The 23,346-nt window shown below is 42.6% G+C and overlaps 1 protein-coding gene across 2 annotated transcripts in view; it reads right to left on the bottom strand.

The window, feature by feature from the left end:
* The window catches only part of CXADR (CXADR cell adhesion molecule), a 38,750-nt gene extending 16,881 nt beyond the window's left edge, over window positions 1–21,869 (bottom strand). The window contains exons 1-3 of one of the 2 annotated variants that reach the window (XM_074858112.1): window positions 21,721–21,869; window positions 984–1,150; window positions 104–308 (exon numbers count right to left, since the gene is read on the bottom strand). In XM_074858112.1, the coding sequence (XP_074714213.1) occupies window positions 104–308; window positions 984–1,150; window positions 21,721–21,787 (439 nt within the window). In that variant the 5' untranslated portion in view covers window positions 21,788–21,869. The remainder of the gene's footprint in view (window positions 1–103; window positions 309–983; window positions 1,151–21,720) is intronic. The other variant, XM_074858113.1, reaches the window with a different exon arrangement.
* Window positions 21,870–23,346: the final 1,477 nt, after the last annotated feature.

Here is a 23,346-nt window from a genome sequence, read left to right as displayed (position 1 = left end):
AGTATGACTTTGCCCAACGGAAGTTTTCGTTTTAGACATCAAAGATAGGATCGAATAAACACATAAAAATGTCACTGAAAACTCAAGAAAATCATTATCTTACCATGTACAGTCAACTGTATTTTTTGGCTTTGAACTCCAGGAGCCTTCTTCACTTTGCACTGGTATGTGCCAGTGTCTGCTGACTTTAAATTCAGGATATCCAATGAACCATCACCAGATCTGGGATCAGGATTAGTAAACTGCATCCGCCCAGTCATAGCAGCATAATAATGATTATAAATCCTGTCTACAGCATACATAATTATCTATAAAAAAGAAATATGATTCAGAAATCCATTTGGCATGTAAACATTCAAAATAATTTAGTATCTTCAGATTCTTGACAGTTTCTTTCTACTGTTTCAAATAGTCCCAGAAGTATGAGACAAATAGCTCATCTTCCAAATATCACCACATACAGTACTCTAATGAATACTCCAATCAAACACCTGCCCAAGTAGCAATATGTCAACACTGACTTCTAACTGAAAGAAAACTGTTCCAAATTGCTCTAATTTCATTATGTAAAACCTGTCTACTAAAAGCAGTCATCTTATTGCTAAGGCTTCCAAAAAAAGGGAAGAGTTAATAACTAAAAGAGTTAACATATTTAAAGTTAAATCCTCATAAATCAGTTTTCAATCAGGAGAATACTGCAGGTACAAAGGCATAGTTTGTTTGCTGGAAATGAAGTGTATTTGAGAGTTCTTCTTTAGAAGACAAGTTTTATGGTGAAAAATTTCTTGATATTTCATATTTAATCTGCTATTCAAAAACTTCCACTATATTTCATACGACTGGTGCTTCAAAATAATTTAAGATCACAAGCATCCCAACCTGAAAAGGTGGAAGTTTAAAAAGCCAGTAACAAAGTTCTTACGTTGACCTACTCAAACAACTGAATTAATACTGTCAAAAAAAGAAAAAAAATCTCTACTTACTATTTGTTCCTTCTTTTGATTATCTGCTGGTATCAATACCCACTCAATATCTAGTGGGCCTTCATCTTCTTCTGAGAGTACAAAAGTACATGGCAATGTAACTTTCTCTCCTTGTGCTGTTTCAAATGATTTTTCAGCTGAAGTTATACTCAGGCTTCTTGTTAGACCTATAAAAATATATTTTTGCGTTTTATAATCACTTCACATGCAGTTTTCCTTGTATGTGTTCTATATTAGCATATATCCAAATCCATCATATATTTTTCCCATATAGAAATCATGCCATTAGTCAGACTTGTCACCACTTAAGAGATCCTGTGCAGTATGTCACTGAACACAATGCAAAGTCATGTACTGTTCATGTGGAATCATATCTAACAGGCAGTTACATCTTTCAAACCATATAATTTTTTTGTACAATTCAAGTCCCATATGAAGCTAAACCAGAAATTTTCAGCAGCAGGTTTTTCAAGTTATTAGATAATGACCTTACCTTACCACTACTCCCTCACTGTAAAATGAAAGCAGGGAACAGATGAAGTCTGCCAGGATGGACGGAACTGTTGTGAAGTCCTGGGTTAGATCACGTTAAGTTACTCTGCCTTGAGGTATAAGGGCTCTATCTACAGGGAGTGGACAAATGAATCCTTTCCAAAAATCTCAATTAGTTTTTTAGATTTGTCACCCTTTCTGCTTGTCTTACTCCTCAGAAAAGGCTGTGTAATCCTTATCTGTGTGCCTCTAAGCAAAACATGTTTCCAAACAAGTTTTCCTCAGTTCAGCCCTGAAAGAGAATCTATATAGTGACACAAACAGACTTACTCAAAAGGCCTGAAGCAAGATTCCCCCTATTTTAAAACAAACATAGGTTTCCCTCATCAAACGTATAGACCCATACATCGAAGTCAGGAAGTGGAAAGCTCCCTTTGCTCATTATGGAACCAGGTTTGACATTTATACATCCACTGTTTTGTCCACATTGCTGGGTAGCAAGCTCAGATTTTCACAGTCATTTTATGTGTGCAGGTTGTTGCCCATCATAGCCAGACAGTCACACAGGTGTTACCACTGTCACAACAAATTCAAGAGTGGCCAGTGTGAAGAAAATAGATCTTTTGGTTCATCTATAGAATCACAGCCTCAGATGAAATAAAATTTAAAATTACTATAAATAATGCATTTATGCTTTAACTTGCACTTCTGTGCTAGCTCAAATTATTATCTAACTTGCACTTCTCCATGTAGTAGAGAAGCTGTGTGCATTTCTGCAGTACATCAGACTGCAACAGCTATCCTTCTATCACTAAAATTTTGCTCTGCATCAAATCTTTGGATTCTCCTCCTGATGTCAAAACACAAGGATCTTTAACATTTTTTTAAAAAAAATTAGAAAGAGAAAGCACCCGATATACTAAATTCCAGACAAAAGCCTCCAAGAAAAAACCTTCACAATTGTTAATTACAAACATACAGTTACAAATTAGGTAGGACTATTTTGTTTCCTACCATTCATGGTATTACTTGGCATGGCATTACCTTCATTCCAGGAAAACAAAAAAAACAAAACAGCACCACCCACACCCAGGAAACATCAATTTGAGTTATGACAGAGATTTAGGTGCAATGTTTCTTACCAACCCATGTACATATTTTCAAAGATAATTCTAACAGGTTTGTATCACCTTTTATGAACCCAGTAAACATATCTGAGCAACTCATTCTCTGCTACTAGGTTGAATTAATACTATTTCCAAAATGATACTGATCTCCATGAATACCAGTTGACTTGCCACAGATGCTACCCCTTTCTAAAGGATCCTTTCAGACTTTCAAGAGTAAAACTACCCATTCTAAACCTCTTAAAAAGGTCATTTGACTAATGAAATATATTAGTGCAATCCTTCAGTTTGGTCAGCTTTGCATAAACAAAGACAATATTACTACCAGCCATCATCTCTAGAAATGGGTACATTCAGAGTACATTTGTATTTCCATAAAGCATAGCAGCAAAGAACGCAAATTCCTAACCCGTTTTTCAGTGACTTCCATACTCTTGTTCCCCCCTCCCCAACTGTCTCATTAGGGAACTGTAATACAATATTCTCAAGTTCATCTCCAAATTGCATTTCTGTATTTTCATTTGCTATATTAAATAAGTGAAATGGGATGTCAAGTACAGTTTAGTGAGTGATGATGAAATACATTACGACATTACTTCCTTAAAAGCCTCAAATCTATAACCTGGGAAATTAAAAGCTTTCATTCTGAAGTAAGAGTTAATCACTGAAGCAGTACTTCTGCTTCCTGACAGCATCTCCAATAACAGTGACTTTGCCGTTTGAAGTTCCACAACAGATGACCACAGAACACACATTTGCTTTCCCCTCCCCGCAAGAGGACCTGCTGAGGATTTCACAAAATGCTCAGTAATTCAGGTAAGAGAAACACAATGACATCTGCCTCTTCACATGGGGTAGTGGGTAACTTTGGAGATGCTACGACACATCTGTACTACTGAAAAGTATAAAACCTCTGATTTTTAGTTGATACCTGCTGAAACACACAACATGGCAGAAAAACTGGACAGATGAGTACTCATATAATTTTTAGACTATAATTTTCTAAACAAACAGGACTTATACAATCAATGTTTTATTTCTCTCCCTCTTGCACCATTACTTGCTCATCTCTGACAATTTTATACAAATACAAAAGCAGAAGTAACAGTCCAGTGCAACCAGAAGTCCCTGAAGTTATTAATTTGTTCTGACATAGCTAAGAAGCATTAGATTCTTCCACTATCTCTTGCCTCTTCATTGCCAGGCAACTCCACGCAAGTATAATTTCCAAGTGGACATTACACAAACTGTTTCTCATTCAGATGGCAGAACACAGAGAGGGTTCTCACTGGGAATAAGGAAGAAAAATCACGCTAAAAGCTGGAAGTACCACATTTCAGAGACACGCTCCTAGGAAACTAGGCTCCAACACTCCTGCCTATCACATGGCAGCTTGCTTAAAGTGCTTTAAAAGCCACAAATTGCAAACAGTTCAGTCTCAGCTTCTACTACAGCACTCATTTCTCTAATCCAAAACATATGAAACAACACAGTAACCATAAGTCAAATAAAAGCAGAACCCAAGAGCCTAAAGTGACTTACCAGAAATTTATCCCACATAGAAGATTGTTACAAAAATTTAAAGTACGAGTAGTATGTTCATGCACACTGACTGCACAAACATGTCAAAGGAAGATGGAAACATGTGAACCTCAGGATAGCCCTCAACAATCATTCCTGCATATGAAGTTTGCAGCACACGTTAGCTGATATGAGAGGTACCCAAACATTGGTCTGAGCCTTCTAAATCTCAGAGATTTTTCATAAATCTCAATTCCTTTCTTCCTGCACATCTCCCAACACCTCATTTTTATTATACTAGCGTTCCACAGTCTCTTACACTAAGAATACAAGCATATGAAACTATTTTCCACTTTTTTTTGTCAACATTAGAATGACAGGCAGAAGCAGCAAGCATCTCAATTAAGGTAGGATGCAGAGCTAGCTGGGTTTGAACTAAGCATTATCAATACGAGGGAGTGGCAGGTGATACTTGTTGGAGATTCCCTTCTGCAGAGGAGACACACACATCTGCTGCCAGATATGCTGGTGAAGGTGGTTTGGCCAGATTCAACACATTAGAGAGATTGCCAAGGGTCCTCCGACACATTCTGCCAAGTTAGCAACTTGCTGCAGGACTGGCACTGCAGGCAGTGTTTTAATTTTTAAGGCCACAAGTACTCCTGAGAAATGAGGACTGCCAAATTAGAGGTGGGATCCACTTGACAAAGTGGGTTAGGAACATCCTCATCAAATCTGGTGACAATCACTTTAAATGAGATGTCTATCAGGGAATGGCAATAGAATTTTGCAGTTAAGGGAGGGAAACAGAGATTTAGACATGTTAAGGACATGGGTCAGGTTGATGGAAGGAAGATACCTTGGCAAGGATAAAACATGTTGAAAGGGGAATGACCTCAAGTGCCTGTAAACAGAAATATGACACCAGAGTAACTGAGACACATGTGGGACAGCTCACACCACTGGAAGGGCAGGCTGACCTATTCAGTAGGTAGAATTCTGTGGGACCCAGTTCTGACAGGCAAAAGAGCTCAAGAAAGCTGACGGGTATTTAAGGATAACTGCTTCTAACCACATGAAAAGTACATCCCAACACCTGGGAAAATAAGCAGATCAATCAGCAGGTCGACCTAAGGAGGAGAAAGCAGGAACACTCTACAAAGGGAAGAATACAGAAATATTGCCCAGGCCTGCAGTGTACCTGCTAGGGAAGTCAAAACACAGAATCGTCTAGGTCGGAAAAGACCTTGAAGATCATCCAGTCCAACCATCAACCCAACATTAACAGTTCCCAACTACACCATATCCCTAAGCGCTATGTCAACCCGACTCTTAAACACCTCCAGGGATGGGGACTCCACCACCTCCCTGGGCAGCCCATTCCAACGCCTAACAACCCCTTCTGTAAAGAAACACTTCCTAATATCCAGTCTAAACCTTCCCTGGTGCAACTGGAGGCCATTACTTCTTGTCCTATTGCTTATTACTTGGTTAAAGAGACTCATCCCCAGCTCTCTGCAACCTCCTTTCAGGTAGTTGTAGAGGGCGATGAGGTCTCCCCTCAGCCTCCTCTTCTCCAGACTAAACAACCCCAGTTCCCTCAGCCGCTCCTCGTACGACATGTGCTCCAGACCCTGCACCAGCTTCGTTGCCCTTCTCTGGATACGCTCGAGTAATTCAATGTCCTTTTTGTAGTGAGGGGCCCAAAACTGAATCTAGTAATTGAGATGCAGCCTCACCAGTGCTGAGTACAGGGGTAAGATCACTTCCCTGTCCCTGCTGGCCACGCTATTTCTGATACAGGCCAGGATACCACTGGCCTTCTTGGCTACCTGGGCACACCGCTGGCTCATGCTCAGCTGACTATCAATCAACACCCCCAGGTCCCTCTCTGACTGGCAGCTCTCCAGCCACTCCTCCCCAAGCCTGTAGCGCTGTTGGGGGTTGTTGCGGCCAAAGTGCAGAACCTGGCATTTGGCCTTATTGAAACTCCTACAGTTGGCCTTAGCCCATCGCTCCAGCCTGTCCAGATCTCTCTGCAGAGCCTCCCTACCCTCGAGCAGATCAACACTCCCACCCAACTTGGTGTCATCTGCAAACTTACTGAGGGTGCACTCGATCCCCTCATCTAGGTCATCAATAAGGACATTAAACAGGAGTGGCCCCAAAACTGAGCCCTGGGGGACACCATTCGTGACCGGCCGCCAACCGGATTTATCTCCGTTCACCACAACTCTCTGGGCCCGGCCATCCAGCCAGTTTTTTACCCAGCAAAGCATGTGCCCATCCAAGCCGCGAGCAGCCAGTTTCGCCAGGAGAATGCTGTGGGAAACGGTGTCAAAGGCCTTGCTAAAGTCAAGGTACACAACCAAAACTGAAAGCCACAAGGGACTTCAGTGCAACATGAAAAGCTTCTATTAGTACATGAGCAGTAAAGAATCAAAAAGGAAAACAGGACATGTGATTTAGTGGCAGCTGACAGGTAAGACCAAACCAGTGTTGACTCTGCTTGGAGCAGAAAGTTGGATGACTGAGGTCATGTCCAACACACACAATTCTGTAACTGCATTAAAGATCTGCATGAAGCCGATGCATAGTGACAAGATGACATCTTCTTCAAGCTTTCCCAAGCCTCACCTCCTTCAGTTTCCACTCATATCTGGAAGATTCAATTTCTTTTCGCTCCCCTAGAATGCTCCTCAAAACATGAGTGGATCAACTGTGGCATCTAACTGCTAGTACATGACAGGCAGACATTTTATCAAGCTGAGCGAAGATCTGTATTTGTTTTGATTAGCAGGGTTTCATGGACAAAATTTCAGACCTTTTTCAGACTTGTTTTAACACACCAGAAAGATGAGGCATTCCTCAAGTCAGTTATGCCGCTTATTCAAAGATGCTTAGTATTAAAATATCTAATTTTTAATTGCAGCAAACAGGTCACTTCAAAGATTAGACTCAGAACCATGCAACAGATTCTCAAAAAACAACTGAAAACAATCAACATATAAGTGCAATTGGTCCAAATGGATATATATTGTTCTCCAGATATTCTGCAAGGAGAATACATGCCATATACTTTGTGGCAAATAGAAGAACGAACCTTTGTGACTGGGTGAGAAGAGACAAGTACCATTCCTCAATGCAGAATAGTAAGTATTATCTCTTATAAAAGTTTATATCAGAAGAAGGTAAGAGGTCAATACACATTTTGGATTCTGAGTATTCAGATTTAAGTTTCTTAATGTGGAATAAAATACTCTTTCTCTGGGAAACTTTAAAGAGCATTGCAAACTATATCTGCATGACCGAACAAGCTTTTTGCATGATTTCTGAAGGGGTGAAAACCAGTATACCATCTTTAGAGAAACTGTATTTCCTTATGAATATCTGGACATACCTTCAAATACCACTGAAGTGGAACACACTCGAGCGAACTACATGATTAATATTTTTTTAAGAATAATCTAGGGAAAATTAAATGTTTGATAGAATTTGATGGAAACTGTTTTAAGAATCATAAGAATTATAAGAATCTTCAACACAGAAAGCAGACAAAAAAATTAAAATACAGCTTTCTTCATCTGAACACAAATCCTAGCAGAGCTGTGATCTATACTAATAAATGACAGAAAGCAAATTTTCATTAGATTAACTACGCATTTAGTATCTTTTTATTTAAATTTAAAAAGTTACAAATTCAGGATACACTGAAATTCTAGATTGCTGGCTTACACAAATTTAAGTGTAAATTTAAACTTGGCGTGAATATTTCTGGCATCAGATAGGGCTATATTACAGAAGTGTGATGTATCCCTAACTGGGTAATACACAGGGCAGGAACACACTCAGCTGGAACAGCAGAAAGTATGGCAGCTGACATACACCGAGGGGCAGGAGTAGGGGAGACACTCCACGAAGGCAGGACTCCCACCAGGTTCAAACCCATGTCTGAAATGGCAGCCACTAAGGAGCACAACTGGAAAGCAGCACAGACTGCTTCTACATGGGGTAGGAGTTGAATTCAGAGACGGTGCTGTACTTCAAGCCGTACGCGATCCCTCTGCAACCTGCATTTGCACAGTACTTCAACTTTATTAGCAGGCTCTCCAGAAACCCTCTTGTCTGCCAATACCTGCTTGTAAACAAGGAATGGCTGTAAACACATAAATGCTATTCCTCACAGAATGACACCTTAAGAAGTAAATAACAATGACAACCAGAAATGCATGTTAGTGCTTTGAGAGATACGAGCTATAAAATTAACTTCAGCTTAAAAAAAAAATTAGTTTCAGCTTAAACTCTTCTTTCAAATACAGATTTTAGATGTACCTGTCATCAAATCTTTTCAGTGACAAACTTCAGTCTCAAGAACTGACTCCCCACCATCCCCATTTTGCTTCTGCGTACGCCTCTCATCCACAGTTAATGTCCTAATTTTTTTTCAGCTAGCTCTAACCATATTATAAATCAAAGTTCCCCAACTCTCCCCTTTCCCATCTCCACTCAGAGAGAAGTTCTAAAATGCCTTATTTCAAAACCACATTTCTAAAATAAGGCCCTGGAGAACAGAGGGAGACTTCCCAGTGTTTACTGGCACAATCAAAAGACAAACATAAGTTTCCTTCATGGCTGAAATCTCCACAAAAAGCCAGCATCTCACAATCTTCTGCTTCCTCACTACACAAAACTTCAGTATCCTCAAGTAATGCCAAAACAAGCCTCTGCAAGGTAGGGTGCTGCTAACGAAGTAACTGAATTAAAAGCTGCCTTTGCAAAAATAGAGGAGAAAGAATATTTGGCATTACTCATTTTAGTGATTTTTGCAGCACCCAGGAGCTGAGTCACATCAGCACAGTCAAGACAGCCCAAGCTGCAGTGTCCTTATGCTGTTTTGCCACAGTTTATCATAACTGCACCACAAACCGAATCCTAGCTTTACCAGTGAGACCCCCAAAGGCCAAAAAAGCCTAGCTTCAGATATGGGTTCTCACAGTTACCAGCATCTTACCTCCAACAGCAAAAGCAAGGCCCCATTACAGTCACAGCTTTCAAGAACTTGGGCCAAAACCGCTATGAAATGCTATGAAACTTCGGTGCATCCAACTTTCCACATCGCATAAACCCATAAACTTCTGGCAAGTATCACCATGCCACAAAAGATCCTGGAAACATCATATCCCTGGTCCTGATGAGGTCTAACGCAGATTAAGGCACAGTTAACCCCACTTCAGTTTCTGCAGAAGTTATATCAGGCTTCAGAAGTTCAGGCTAAGCAGCTTAGGGGGACAGAAAGTGAAGGGAAAAAAAGTCAATTCCAGTTTTTCAATCAGCTCTAGTCATACTTATTTTCTCAACTTCACTGGTTTTCCATGGAACACATGACATGGAGCAACACAAAGAAAGGTTACTAAAGAGCCTTCTTTAACTTAGAAAACATTAAAGGAACAATGGCAATAAAGAAGAAAAGGAGAAGTTTAATAGAAGGATAAAAAAATTAGTTGTCTCCCCTTTAGAAAGTAGATTCAACAGATCTGGGAACTTTTGACATGAGAATAAAACTCAAAAATTCTCTTTTACAGCCAAAGTACACAGATATTCTCATTAAATGTTTCAGGACATAATCCAAAATACATATTAGCTCAATACACGTCCTATTAATTTAGTCAGGCATCACAGCAACCTCACCTCAGGTAATAAAGAGAGATGAGGGAAAGGAATAAGCAAGCAAGTGACAATGAACTACCAAAAGCTAGATAACCATGCAGCAGTGAACAAAACAAGAAAAGAAAAAATAGCACAGCATTACTGCACTTGAATCTATAGTGGATATGTATCCAAAGAGCAGGTTTGGTATTTAGTCTGTAGAACTCTACAGAGAATTCAGATGTTTAGGATAATCCACTGCTGATAAAGGCAAATTGCAAAGCTTTTCCTAACAAAGTACTGTCCTGCTAGTATCAAAAGGGTTAAACAGTTAATGTTTTATATGCTCCACAGACACATTTTTCCTATGCTTGATACTAACTGTGGTTATCATACAATGCTGCAATACAAATTTCACAGAAAAGCACAGTTCACAGTAAGTAGTAAAAAAAAAACAACCCATCTTAGCAAAAGCATCAAGCACTTCTAAATCTAACATTTCCAAAACTACTGACATTAACATACTACATATCCCTCTACTTAAACCTCAAAAAAGCCCAATCTAAAAAGGTTAGAGAGAAAATAAAAACTTGCACCTCTATACTAGTCTAAATCCTCTAGGCAGAACACTGATTAATCCCTGAAGACAGAGATTTAACATTCATACGAAAGATGTTCACACCTGCATTTCATACCTCCCAGCATAGTGCTCTCTAAGCTAGTGAGAGTCACAGATCTTACTGAAGCCCTTCTACTATGCAGAAAAGACAGCTTATGGACCCAAAGAAAGTAAACAAGAGATTGGCTCCCAGTCCTTTCTTCAGTCTCCTCCTTCCTAGTTCATTTAGTCCCAGACTAAACATAATTCAGGAAACTAAATCCACAACGCAATTCCTGGAGAAAAGAACTTGAGTTTTATACGGGCACCTAGTGTTAGTAGAGGCATGTGTTGAGTTTGTATGGCAGGGTTTTGGTAGCAGGGGAGGGGCTACACAGGTGGCTCCTGTGAGAAGCTGATAGAAGCTGCCCCAACCTTCCCCCCTGTCTCCAAGTCAGACCCACCTCTGGCCAAGACCAAGCCTCTGTGATAACATATTTAAGGGGAACCTGAGAAGAGGAGGAGCTGTGAGGGAAATACCTATGCAAACACTGAGGTCACTGGAAGAAAGGAGGAGGAGGAGGGAGAGGTGCACCGGAACACAGGTCCCCCTGCAGCCCGTGGTGAGAGGGCAGGCTGTGCCCCTGCAGCCCACAGAGGTCTCCAGTGGAGCAGATGCCCACCTGCAGCCCGTGGAGGACTTCACGCCAGAGCAGGTGGCTGCACCCAAAGAAGGCCGGGACTCTGAGGGAAGCCCGTGCTGGAGCCGTCTGTTCTTGAAGGACTGTAGCCTGCAGCAGGGACCCACGCTGGGTAATTCATGAAGAGCTGCAGCCTGTGGGAAGGACTCACACTGGAGAAGTTCGTGGAGGACTGTCTCCTGTGGGAGGGACCCTACGCTGGAGCAGAGGAAGAGTGTGAGGAGTCCTCCCCTGAGGAGGAAGGAGCAGTAGAAATAACAGGTGATGAACTGACAGCAACCCCCATCCCCTGCACCACTGGGAGGGAGTAGGTAGAGGAATCAGGAGCAAAGCTGAGCCCAGGAAGAAGGGAGGGGTGGGGGGAAGGTGTTTTTAAGATGTGGTTGTATTTCTCACTGTTCTACTCTGATTTGATTGGTAAATTAACTGGTAATGGTGTTCAAACTAAATTTATATTCGTTTTCTTCCCGAAACAAGCCTGTCTTTTGCCCATGACCATAATTGGTGAGTCATCCCTCCCTGTCGCTGTCTTGATCCCCAAGCCTTTTGTTGTATTTTCTCTTCTCCATTCTACTGGGGAGGAGGAGTGAGCAAGTGGCTGCATGGTGCTCAGTTGCCCTTTGGGCTTAAACCACAACAAGACAAGATTTAATTTCCTCTCTTTCACATTTCATTTCTGCTGCCTTACCAATAGCACAATGAAGCTGAGTGACCAAACTCCCAGAGCTCTGGTCTGGTTTTCAGGACACTTTTTCCACAGGTGGTACAGCTGAAAGACTTATGTGCTTGGAGAAAGGTTCTACCATAAGCTACAAAGAGAAGGCTGATGAAACAGCAGGACCACTTAAAGAAAAATACAGGGAAAAAAATGCATGTCAGAATAAGTCTGGAAAAGTTCTACCACCTGGATAGTCAACTCTGTTGCTGCTGCTGGGTCTCAAAACAGTGGTTTCACTTCCTCTGAGCAAATGGAGGGGGAAGCACCAGTTTTCTGAAGCACATACAACTGGGAGACTTTGCCCAGTTAAATTTACCCTTAAAGTAACCAGTGTGACATTACTTCTTCAGATCATGGATCTACTTTCTCCTTGCCTATTTCTGACTCTTCATTTTTCATCTGCTTCCACTGTAGTGGAGTCCTCTTTAACAAAGTTTTATATTCCTTTTTATTGTCTTATCCCCAGACTCACAGAAGAAACATCATTTTGAAGTCTGATCAGTTCCAAAAATGGAAGTTTTGCCACTCTAAGCTCACAGTTTCTGCAGAACAGCTCAAAAAGACCTATTACCCTTCAGAATACCACAAACACAATCTTAAGGTGATCTGCTTTGATCAGAAGCCAATGCTGAAGCAATCCTGCATTGGTCTAGTCTGAAAAATATGACAAAATAACATCAATTCAACAATAACCATTAAGTTATTGAGTATCTACCAGAGTTTACCTGAATCCACATATCCTCTGTCAAATCACACAAGAAGAAAAAAACCTAAATAGGAAACAGGTTAAGCATACTTCTTCAAAGAGGGGAAAAAAAAAAAATGCTCTTTCAGTCTGGATGTTCTCAGACAGCGTCAAATACCTAGCTTTAATTCATGTAGTGTTGCATACCCATGCCCCAGTTTAAAACATACTGTACAATTGAGTTAGAAGTTACTCATCCTCTCAATCTAATAAAAAATTTCTGAACTTTAAGACTCATATAAACAGAACCATAAATGACCCCAACACTGCAAATACCACTGCAAATACAGAGCATGAGGTTAATTTCATTCCCAACTGCAATTCACTGAGATCAACCAGAAGAGTTAGGCAACTAAGAAAACCTAAAAATCATGGGCTAAAGCTTTATTGATCTTTTACTTTTCCCCCCTCTACTTTCGCTTTTTCCCTGACATCTCCTTTGCCTTCAGATTCTACCCAACATACCTTCCTTTTACAACTGTCCTTGTGCTCCTTACTTGTTCAGCACATTCTTGAAGCTTTTTTGTTGCTAAACCCAAAGTCACCAGCCGAGTATCCTAGCAACTGCAGCAGTTGATGACCTTAGTGCTTATCAAGTTGAGAGAGGGAGCATTTGTATCTCATTACTGAAGAAAAGGATATGCTTTTGGAGGAGGTCAACAGAAAGGGGGAGAGGATATTGTAACACAAATTGGGATTAAGATTAATTTTAAACACAGCAGTACTGTTTAGCCCAACATCTACAGAACATCACCAAGTTCTGAGTTTTAATGCTTGGTCACATTTAAATGATCCGGCATGACCTAATTCAACCTGCAGTATTAAGGGAATGACAACTAGAATACTTTGGACTCGCTGAGGTCCTGCCTTCTTGTCCTCAGGTTTGATCCCGTCACCTCCCTTTACGCCAGTACAACACTTTATACAAAAAGGCAGAAAGCCAGAATGAAGAGCTGACTTCCCTAAAAACTGACTCTGCATGGGAAGTTTTGCTTTTTCTCTCCTGGTGGGGTTCTCCAGACGCATGTTCCCCCCACACAAGGTATGTGGCAGGAGCACAAAGCCAGAGACAGAAAAGCTGTGAGGCTGACCTTGCCTGGACAAGAGTTTGCTTGCACTGTCAAGGAGCCCTACCCACAGAGAGCAATTCCACATTACACCTACACCTGCCACACTGCTGCCGGCTCTCAGAGCAAGCGGCACTGCGCAGCCACAATGTGGTTTGAATTGGTGAAATCACCCAGTAGGAAAACAACGTACAGAAGAAAACTTTTTTTGGAGTATCAGAATGAATGGACTCTCACAGCAGCTGCATGATGCTACTCTGACAAGGGAGGGAAGAAGAAACCCAACACCATCGCTGGAAGTAGCAACAACCTCAACACACACATGAAGTTACACCAGATGTAACTGCATCACATCTGTAACACCGCTAGGAGTAACGTGAAACTGTACCTTTGGAGTCTGCACTTAAGAGCCATTAAGGAACCATCTAGAAATAGTATTAAGAAATGTAATATGAAATGAGGGCCAATCCTTACAAAGACTTTTTCCAGTAAAAGAAAAAAAAAAATCAGAACCCAAATCCTGACATGACTTACACAAAAGCCTGTTTCTCCTCTACCAAGTCTACATCAACTGCACAGGTTGTTTTTGCTTTTAGCCCTGTTATTTTCCCATTACAAACTGACATTGAAGGTTTATACAGTCACTAAGCAATCAAGTCACATGATTGGGTTTTTTCCTACCAATTTGATGGCATTTAAAAGGAAACTGAATTAAGCAGCCCTTTTGCAGTGTGAATGTATTAGGCACATCTGTCAGTCAATCCATCAGGGAGTTAAGTACAATCAAACACTTAACTGAGCAGCCATATTATTTTCACTTGAGTAAAGGGGTTGTGGCTCTTCCAAGCTACTGAACAAGCAATGCTTTTTCTTACCACATGCAAGTTTTGCATTAAGATTGAAAATTATTTCATTCAGGGTTGGGTTTTTTGTTTTGGGGTTGTTTTGTTGTCATTTTTTTTAAATAAAAAAGTGAAGCATCACAATGACAGAAAGCAGTAGCTGTGTGCCTGCTCTTGCTTCCCTCCATGCCCCTTCCCCATGTAAGAAACAGCCAGAAAGGAATAAGCTCAAAGAATTAGAATAGTCACCCTAAATAGCCACAAAGTTAACTAGTCATTTAAAAATTTAGGGAGGCTTTAAAATATATATACACACACACATTATTTTTACATGCCTTAAAACAACTGAGATTAAGCATTCCTTGTAGCTTATGCTGTTAATACATCTAAAAGGAACTGAAAACACAGAACCAGTGAACATATGAAATTTCAATTCCTTATACAAACTTACTCCACACAAGTTAGAGTTGTGAATTTATGAAATTCTCATCCTTCCTTCTATGCATACCAAATATTTCTTGTTGATTACTCATCTTTCAGCATACTAAGTGCAGGTTTTCACTATAGGGCATGAAAAACATATCTATTGAAAAAAATGTAGCAGCAAGTGGAACTCCAAAATTGTGACCATCAAATACCTCAGATGCTTCTTAACAGTAGCTGAAGGACATCACAGTACTGGTGGATGGCTCCAGACCACAGCCAGTAAAGCTCCAAATCTTGCCTCTCTGTCACATCACAAGTTTTGAATATATGATCCAGTAAGTGGGTGACATTTAAAAAATATATATATAGTAGAGTAATATACTCCAGCCCTGTGGGTCCAAGGTTCCAGTTGACTCTCTTTTGTTACAACTCAGACTCGATCTCACTGAGTTGGATTTACAACTCAGACTCGATCTCACTGAGTTGGATTTACAACTCAGACTCGATCTCACTGAGTTGGATTTACAACTCAGACTCGATCTCACTGAGTTGGATTTACAACTCAGACTCGATCTCACTGAGTTGGATTTACAACTCAGACTCGATCTCACTGAGTTGGATTTACAACTCAGACTCGATCTCACTGAGTTGGATTTACAACTCAGACTCGATCTCACTGAGTTGGATTTACAACTCAGACTCGATCTCACTGAGTTGGATTTACAACTCAGACTCGATCTCACTGAGTTGGATTTACAACTCAGACTCGATCTCACTGAGTTGGATTTACAACTCAGACTCGATCTCACTGAGTTGGATTTACAACTCAGACTCGATCTCACTGAGTTGGATTTACAACTCAGACTCGATCTCACTGAGTTGGATTTACAACTCAGACTCGATCTCACTGAGTTGGATTTACAACTCAGACTCGATCTCACTGAGTTGGATTTACAACTCAGACTCGATCTCACTGAGTTGGATTTACAACTCAGACTCGATCTCACTGAGTTGGATTTACAACTCAGACTCGATCTCACTGAGTTGGATTTACAACTCAGACTCGATCTCACTGAGTTGGATTTACAACTCAGACTCGATCTCACTGAGTTGGATTTACAACTCAGACTCGATCTCACTGAGTTGGATTTACAACTCAGACTCGATCTCACTGAGTTGGATTTACAACTCAGACTCGATCTCACTGAGTTGGATTTACAACTCAGACTCGATCTCACTGAGTTGGATTTACAACTCAGACTCGATCTCACTGAGTTGGATTTACAACTCAGACTCGATCTCACTGAGTTGGATTTACAACTCAGACTCGATCTCACTGAGTTGGATTTACAACTCAGACTCGATCTCATTGAGTTGGATCAGGAAAAGGAACAGGTGGAAAACTAACCTTACAAAAATTTAATATTTGTCTGACTTTGTAACTCCCTGAACTGGCTCACCATGGAGCCAAATGAATGCCAGGTACAGCATGAAATGGGATGCAAAAATAATCTTTGAGGTAACATCCAGCCATTCAACCGATGGTTTGACTTAGTGGTGTGTGTAGTCAGATTCCCCAGCTAAGCTCCCCCCAGGCCAAGGTTATACAGACATTTCTGTCCTATGGGAGAACACGGATCAAGCAGAATGGGTTTTCCTCCTGATGCTCTTCTGCCATCCTTCCTGTCGCTCATTCCTGCCCTGTACCAGGACAGGTTGTTGGAAAAAGTCATTCTTGTTTCAAATAATGCAATCTAACCAGTTAAAAAAATTAATGAAAGTTTTAAGAAGCTTCAACGCAGACCCATTCACCGCACACTCACACAATCAGTGCAGTAAAGGAAATGACCAGCCAGGATTGCAGGGGCTGCTTATGTTCAAACTCCTACTGAAAAAGGTTACCACGGGACTATAGCTTCACTGCCACTTACTCCCATGGTAACAGGCTGAAGTGGCTTTTCTTATAACCAGACCCTGAAAGATGCAAACTTGTAAAAAGAGGAATTCCCTAAAATGAAAGAAAGGGGAGGGGGTGGGAAAAAAAAAAAAAAAGAAAAAAGAGCAACTAAATTGATACAAGGGGCGGGGGGGCATTCTTACAAGCTGGTGAGCCACACAACTGTTGAAATTTCTCTTTATGTTTCACACAGCATCTAAAAGCTCCATTAAATGAACCAGAGGTTGCAATCCCTGCCATTAAAAGCTTACGAATATATGCAAGCCACAAACAATTAAATTAGTTAGGAAGTACAATGAAACAATACTGGCTCCAAAACCAAGTTCCCTAGTCTGTACAAATCTCTGTAGGCACTGTAGCAAATTAGATTTAAAATGCCCTGGTACTGAGGCAGATTCGAAGATATTTACAAGGAATTTCTTGAAATACTAATGGAATCAGTAGCAAAGCATACAAGTGCCCATATGAAAATGTATGTTTTGTAAAGCAGCAACAGAAGCTAAACCATACATTTAGGATGGGTAGTTTCATCTCTATATTAAGCAGACTTGGTTTTCAAAGAGGCTATGACAAGCATTGGATGTGAAAACAGGCAGGCTGCTGAAATTTGATGCAACACAGGGAAAGCAAGGGGGGGGGGGGGTGGGGGGGTGGAAGTCAGAGAAGACCAAAATTACAAGCTATAATAATCTCTGCAGTAGCATTCTGAATGCATAAAATACCTTCTGATAAACACAGACTAGCTAAAGCAAAATTACTAATTCAAATCTCACAGTGTCACAGCAGTAACTAGTTGATTGAGTCATCTCTGGTTAAAGTTTTTCATACTTCTTGAAACACTAAGATCCAGGTAACCTAGGAAAGGAGCCCTGAACTTCAGGTAACTTTTCATGTCAGTGGACACTTACAAAGAACTTGAACTCTGCAACTTGTTACAATTACTCCCCAACAGATGAAACTTACCAGGTTTAGCAATTAAGAGACTGGGACAGGAATGATCATTTAACTCCTGTGGTAGTCAAATTTCTAACTTTAGCTTCTGTAAGATCCTGTTGCATGCATAAAAACATGAACAGGTTTAAGTTCCTTATTACTGGACGAAGTGTACTAGCCTCCAAATGCTGACTTACCATGTCTGCACTAGGTTCTGCTCCTGCATGCGTGTTACTGGAAATACTTTTGCAAGTTTAATGATAGGGCTTTTCTCAAAGCTTACCTGAACTTTATTTTTTATTTAAAAACTTAATATTCTATTAATAAAGCATCACACATTGCAGAATTTCAATGTAGTACAAAATTACCCACTACTATTGTAAAAAATAAAGAAACACCACGACAAAAGCAGCAATAAAAGATATCCCTACGGACTAAAGAAATTCCTGCCTAGTTATTTACCTTAAAACTCTACTCAAACTCTAATGCTTAATTTGAGTATTTATGTGCACACCATTATTACTTTGTGTAACTTATCTTCTGATGGCTAAATGGATCACCACATATGTAATCACTTGTTATACCTATACAAAGATAGATACTAATCTGTCTAACATCTCATAGTTATTGAAAATTTAAGTTCTGCCATTACACATTTTTAAGAGTTTAACAGCTGTAGGTCACCATCTTATTTGTTAAATCCGGATCACAAGTTAGGCACCTGTATTTATTCTCAGTCTTCTGAAACCCTACTCGAACTCGAATTTGCTCCAAACGGGATGAGATGATTTCCCCAACACTGTATATCCAGGAAATGGTTACCAATATGTACACAGTCCTCCTGAAGTCACAGCATAGGCAAACATGTGCTCAGTGCCACTGACAATGAGAAACAATAGACTTTCTTTCTATTAGCTCTTCAGATGGCCACACATTCTGGAAAGCTTAGAATTAATCAAAAAAACCCACACACCACTTTACACATCCATAAGACTTAATAAAATGATCTGCCAGCACTTAACATCATGACTGAGCTTTCCTCTTCAAACCAGAATTCTGTATCGCCCTTTGGAAAACAGTTTAATATCAGTTATCTCAATAAAATGTTTCAAGATCTGAAGAGGTATATCGTTTCCATTACCCTAGTCCAGGACTTGTTGACAACAGCTACACAACGTTCGTTTAAGTTAAACAGAATTTGAGCATTCTGGGAATCCCCAACTACTTAAAATGACTGATCATAGGCAACTACAATACATACCAACAGACCCTTCAAATGGCCATCAAGTTCTTCCTCACCACAGACTTGAAGTGCATTTTTAGATAGAGAAGAATTAGTACAATTAGAAGATCTGTTATGAGTGCAGAAATAGCCATCCAAACATAAATTCATACCAGAAGTCTTCAAGACAGCAGAAGCCTGAATTTCACTACACCAGCCTGTTTTGTGGTCATCTCCCAGAAGCACCAATTCAAGGAGAGACTGCCACAAGTTATTTATCTGTTGCACAGCCATGTAATACCGAGTCAGTCTCTAGAATTAGTTACTAATTACAAAGATAGAGCAGAAAAGAATTGTTCTCCCCTAACACCCTGAAATGCTCAAGGATGAACCCTTCCCTTCCTGCAAGGGAAAGGGAAGTTCCCAATTCAGTTACTTATGACTGTGAAATTGACCTTAACAGAGGGATTAAACCCCTGAGCAGGGTTCAGAAACAGCTTCAATCCAAGCACTCTCCTATTTCAACACATAATGGTATAGACCCATTGCCTGCTGAAGGTGTATTTTGTAAGTCAAGATAAGTCTCCCTGTTTATACAAAATCAGTTATTTTGAATCCTCTACTTTTAGTAATAGTGAAACAGGAAAATGAGACTTACAGGGGGGAAAAAAAAAAAAAGCTGTGAAAATTGCACATAGTGCAAGCCTTAAAATAACATGACAAATTATTCCAGTATCACAAATCCAAGTAAAGGCTTCAGCACCTAGACAATCCTCCACTTCCAACAGCACAAAAATTAGCTTCCTGTAAGTTTGGTCCATATGGAGAACAGCAACTTACTGATAGCTGTTCCCTCAGTGAAGGAAGTAATGTCTATCTGGAATGCGGACCCAGAAACGTTAACTCAATCTGATCCAGGAAAAAACACAAGCAAGCTCAGAGGATGTATCAACTCCTAGGTTATATAGATTATTAAATTATTTCCTCCAGAGGACTGTGAAACGTATGTGACTTTCAGGGTATGGTCATCCAAATAACCCTGCAAAGACATTTCTAACCAAAACACAAATATGTTACCTTATTTACAAAGTCATCCAATTTCACAGTGAAGTCTGAGGACACCTGTATACTTCAGTAGAGCTAAAGTGTAAAATTTTGTTCTGGCTTTACATTTCCTTGTATATTAAATACTCCCAGCTTTATAGGATCATAGCCTTTGATATCTTAGTAATGATCCAGCTCATTCACAGGACATTTCATTCTACTCACAACAAGCTTTTTTTGCAGCTTTAGCTACATGAAGTGTTTCAATATCAATCGCTAACCCTGTCAATTAAATACTAGTAACTCATAGTTCTTACACAGCATCTACCCTGTTCCTAACTTTGCTTAGAGAAGTAGAGTTAATGCAGAACTACCGATATCCTTTCATGCAGGAGATCAGAGTTCATCATCTTTCCATTGCAGGCACAGAATTTTGATCCCATGAGTAATTTCCCAAAACAGCAGTGACATCAACAAAGGCATTAACATTTCAACAGGAAACAAAAACTGGCCTCCTGACACCACTGCTACACATGTTACTGTGAACCTGAACCTCCACAGGTGTTTTGTCATCTTTTGTAGTTTCACAAAAGTTTGGGTCAACTTTAGTGGAAACTTACTTTTTTTTTTAAAGATACATTTAGGGAACGTTAACATGGCAGCACTCCAACTGAGTTCATTACAGGAACCTACTAACACCTAACGTTTGAGACAAAAAACATTTGCCTATTTTTTAGTAGACCAGGCACATTTGGTTTGTTTTTGTGGGGTTTTTTTTGTTGTTGTTGTTTGAGATTATCTACTTCTTTGTCTTCTCTCAGCAAGAAAACCAAACGAGTTTAGATCCATTTAATTCACCTCCTTTCCCCCCGCCCTCACATTCTTTCCCATCTTCTCCTCAGAGCTCAGTCACGGCCATCGACTCGGGGACCACCGGGTTGCGAGGGCTCCCTGGAAGCCACCCGGGCCCTTCCCCCCTCTCCGAACAAGGGCCAACCCTGACGCCGGATCCAGATGTCAAGGAGTTATTACACGCGCAGAGTTGGGGTTTAAATCCGATTTTCGGTTTGCTCTTTCCACTTCGGTTTCCACGCGTGGCCCTCGCCCAGCCGCACGCCCGCAGCGGCAGCCTCCCCGGCCACCGTCCCGGGGAGCGGGCGCTGCCAGAGGCGGGACAGTGCACGGGCCCCGGCGCCCAAGGACAAGGGCACGCCAGACGGGACACGCGGAGCCCGCCGCGGGGCGGGCCGCTCCCAGCCACGCCGAGGGCTGCCCGGGAGGGAGGGAAGCGGGCGGGGGGGTGGGGGGGGGGGAGGAGGAGAGAAGAGACAAGCTGCAGCAGCGGTGCTGCCCGCCCCGCCGGCGGGCGGCGAACAAAGCCCCGGTCGGCCCCGCCGCCAGCGCCCGCCCGCGCACCGCGCCTCGGGCGCCGCTACCCGGCCGCAGCCGGGCAGGGACCGGGCGGCGACGCCTGCCCGAGAGAGGGGCTGGCGGAGACGGAGACCCCCGCCCGGCCGCCTCCCCGCCTCACAGACACAGGGGCGGCCGCACGGGCGGAGGTGTGGCGGGGCAGGTGCCCCCCGGTCACCGAGGGGGGGGGCGGCCCCCCCACCCCACCCCCGTCCCCACCGCCCTTTTTCGCACCCCGACAGAGCCGCCGCCGCCCCCCCCCGCCCTCCACCTGCGCCCGGCGCCCACCTGCGGAGCACAGCAGCACGAGGGACACAGCCAGCAGCGGCAGCAGCGGCGGCGCCGGCGGCTCCATGGCGCGGCGGGAGCGGCGGGCACCCGGCACCGGCGGCTCCGTCCCCGCGACTCCCGGCGGGCGCCTCCCCCGCCCCGCGCGCGCCGCCCAGCAGGTGAATCAGTCCGGCCCCGCCCCGTCACTTCCGGCCGGCACCACCCCAGCGCCCCCCCCACCCCCCCCCAAGCGGCAGCTCCGCGCCGCCCGCCCCTGGCAGCGGCACCTGCCGCCTCCCCCCGCCCGCCCTCTGTCCCGCTGCTCCCGGGTCGCGGGGCCGGCGCGGAGCCCTTTGGGGCCGGTGGCCGCCCCCGGCGCGGCAGCACGTGCCCGCGCCCCTCGGCGAGGGGCTCTCCGCGCCTCACGCGGCGGCGGCGGCCGCAGGCAGGGCTCACCGGCGCCCGGGCCTGCCCCGCCGCGCCAGCGGGTGAGCGGTGTCGGTGGCAGCCGAAGCGAGGCCCGGGGCGGGAAGGGCAGGGCAGGGCGCGGTGGGGCGGGCTGCCGTCGCCGCCATGAGCGCCGGGCACCGGACCCGTCGGTAGGTCCGTCCCTTGCCATTGCTGTGAGCGCCAACGGGACCCGTCTTCATCAGTCCCCATGGCAACGCCGCTGCCATGCCTTGTGCTTCCCTTGTGCGGAGCATACGGCTGTGGACTGAAAGCTCTGGAATGGCAGGAAGCGGGCGAACACCACAAAAGGCAGATAAGGCCGTTTGTACACCAACGGTACAATGAGACTTTCTTCTGTAGCGTGACGCAGCTGCGTGACGCCCAAAATGGCAGCCCCAGCCGATTCCAGAAGAACACGGTTTGTACACCACGTACAGCAAAACCAGCAGTTGCGTTTATCAGAAGATGAAGCAGGCTTGATGAGGTTTATTCTCCGTAATTGAGTGTGTTCGATGAATTTATTGCTGTGCATTTATTACTACTATACACTGCGATAGCAAAACCATTAACGGACACAAATGTGTTGCTGTTGCTAGGGTTTATTCTTGTAAAGGGGTAAGCTGTATTGGTACCATCTCCTTTGTTATGTCCGCAGCTCTGTCTGTATTAAAGCGACCCCGTAACCAAATATTTACACAAATGCAAAAGCTATGTAGTCCAGATTTTGCAGTCCAAACAAATTTTGAAAGGGATCGTATTACAGTTTGTTATTTTTCTCTGATGTCCATAATAAATAAAGTTCAAATACATTTTTATACGATTATGTACTGTTTGTATGAGATGAGAGTTTAAACAAAGTTCATTCTGCCCTTGTTGAAAACACTAGATCAAATGGCTAACTGCTCATAAGGGTATCTTCCCCAACACTTAGCTACAAACAAGGTGTTACACCTTTCATTCAATGAAGGATTCCTAGTGATGACACCAGCAGTGCCTCCATTTCTGCTGGAATTATGAGTATATGAACGTGCACTGACGTCTTCCAAAATGGTTGGTTACTCTTAAGTAAAGCAACAGCTTTTACTTGCCAGCTCAGGATTAGCTTTTGGTAAGTAGGGTAAATACGTTGTCATTTTCCATGAAGGTTTGGATAAGTACCACTTACATCTTGTAAGGACATGACAATTCACAGTG

Source organism: Strix uralensis, chromosome 2 (assembly GCF_047716275.1).
Source record: "Strix uralensis isolate ZFMK-TIS-50842 chromosome 2, bStrUra1, whole genome shotgun sequence".
Taxonomy (NCBI): Eukaryota; Metazoa; Chordata; class Aves; order Strigiformes; family Strigidae; genus Strix; species Strix uralensis.
Note: the sequence above shows the minus strand (reverse complement) of the source record. Positions and strands in the feature narration are given on the sequence as shown.